At 47.6% G+C, this 1,202-nt stretch overlaps 2 protein-coding genes across 2 annotated transcripts; both read right to left on the reverse strand.

Annotated features, from left to right (window-relative positions):
* Nucleotides 1–13: 13 nt before the first annotated feature.
* Nucleotides 14–427, reverse strand: CBG24642 (the record flags this gene model as incomplete). The annotated part of the gene is made up of 1 exon (XM_002648344.2): nt 14–427. The coding sequence occupies one exon, from the start codon at nt 425–427 to the stop codon at nt 14–16; it is 414 nt and encodes a 137-aa protein (XP_002648390.2).
* A 225-nt stretch (nt 428–652) lies between these two features.
* Nucleotides 653–1,039, reverse strand: CBG26725 (the record flags this gene model as incomplete). Its single annotated transcript, XM_045240867.1, has 1 exon — nt 653–1,039. The coding sequence occupies one exon, from the start codon at nt 1,037–1,039 to the stop codon at nt 653–655; it is 387 nt and encodes a 128-aa protein (XP_045100721.1).
* Between the last annotated feature and the right edge of the window lie 163 nt (nt 1,040–1,202).

A 1,202-nucleotide genomic window follows, 5' to 3' on the forward strand; every position in this document is an offset into this window, starting at 1 on the left:
TATAGTGAGTTTTCTAGGCCATGGGATGCGAAAATTCGGACATGCGGTACATGGAGTCTATGGGTCCTTGGTCCTTGGTTCCATGGGGTCCATAGGGTACATGGAGTGAATGGGGTCCTTGGGTCCATGGAGTGAATGGGGTCCTTGGGTCCATGGAGTACTTGTGTCCACGGGTCCATGAGTCTATGGGTCCATGGGTCCATGGGGTCCTTGGGTCCATGGAGTGCTTGTGTCCATAGGTCCATGGGTTCACGGGTCCATGAGTCCATGGGTCCATGGGTCCATGGGTCCATGGGGTCCTTGGGTCCATGTGTCCATGTGTCCATGGGTCCTCGAGTCCTTGGGTCCATTTGTCCATGGGTCCATGGAGTGCTTGTATCCATGGGGCCCATGGGATCCATGGGTCTATGGGGTCCATGGGGTCCATGGGGTCGAATTTCCCAATTCCTGAGTTTCTGAATTTTCAAATTTTCTGATATTTTGGAAGTTTTGAAATCCCATAAATATTTCAAAACCTACAGTAACCCCAAAAACTCCAAAATTTCAGCTTTTTTGTTTCTCAACAATTCAGTTTTGCGCGTCGAAAATCTATCTTCAACTCAAGTCCGCAAACACCGTGTTATCAGTGAAAACATTTGATCTACATCGTCAATTATTCATTACATTGGTTTTTCAAGTAAGCGCGCTCTATTGAAAGTTTTTTGAAAAATCGATTTTTTTTCGTTTTTGGGTCATTTTTCGCCGTGTATGGGTTCCATGGGGTGTATGGGGGACCACGGGATCTATGGTGTTCAATGAGGTCCATGGGTTCCATGCGACCCATGAGTTCCATGAGGTCCATGTGTTCCATGGGGTTCATGGGGTTCATGGGGTTCATGAGGTTCATGGGGTTCATGGGGTTCATGGGGTTCATGGGGTTCATGGGGTTCATGGGGTTCATGGGGTTCATGGGGTTCATGGGGTTCATGGGGTTCATGGGGTTCATGGGGTTCATGGGGTTAATGGGGTTCATGGGGTTCATGGGGTTCTTGGAGTTCATGGGTCCTTGAGTCTATGGGGCCCTTGGGACCATTATTTCCAGCCAATTTTCAGCCAAAAATCTCAAAAATTCCAGACTTTACTACCATTTATCATGATGTATTGCCCTGTTGGCCTGCTTATTGCAATTCCATTTTTCGAAATTTCCGTTGGTCGAGCTGCAA

The sequence above is a fragment of the Caenorhabditis briggsae genome (genome assembly GCF_000004555.2).
Source record: "Caenorhabditis briggsae AF16 supercontig from assembly CB4, cb25.NA_201, whole genome shotgun sequence".
Classification (NCBI taxonomy): Eukaryota; Metazoa; Nematoda; class Chromadorea; order Rhabditida; family Rhabditidae; genus Caenorhabditis; species Caenorhabditis briggsae.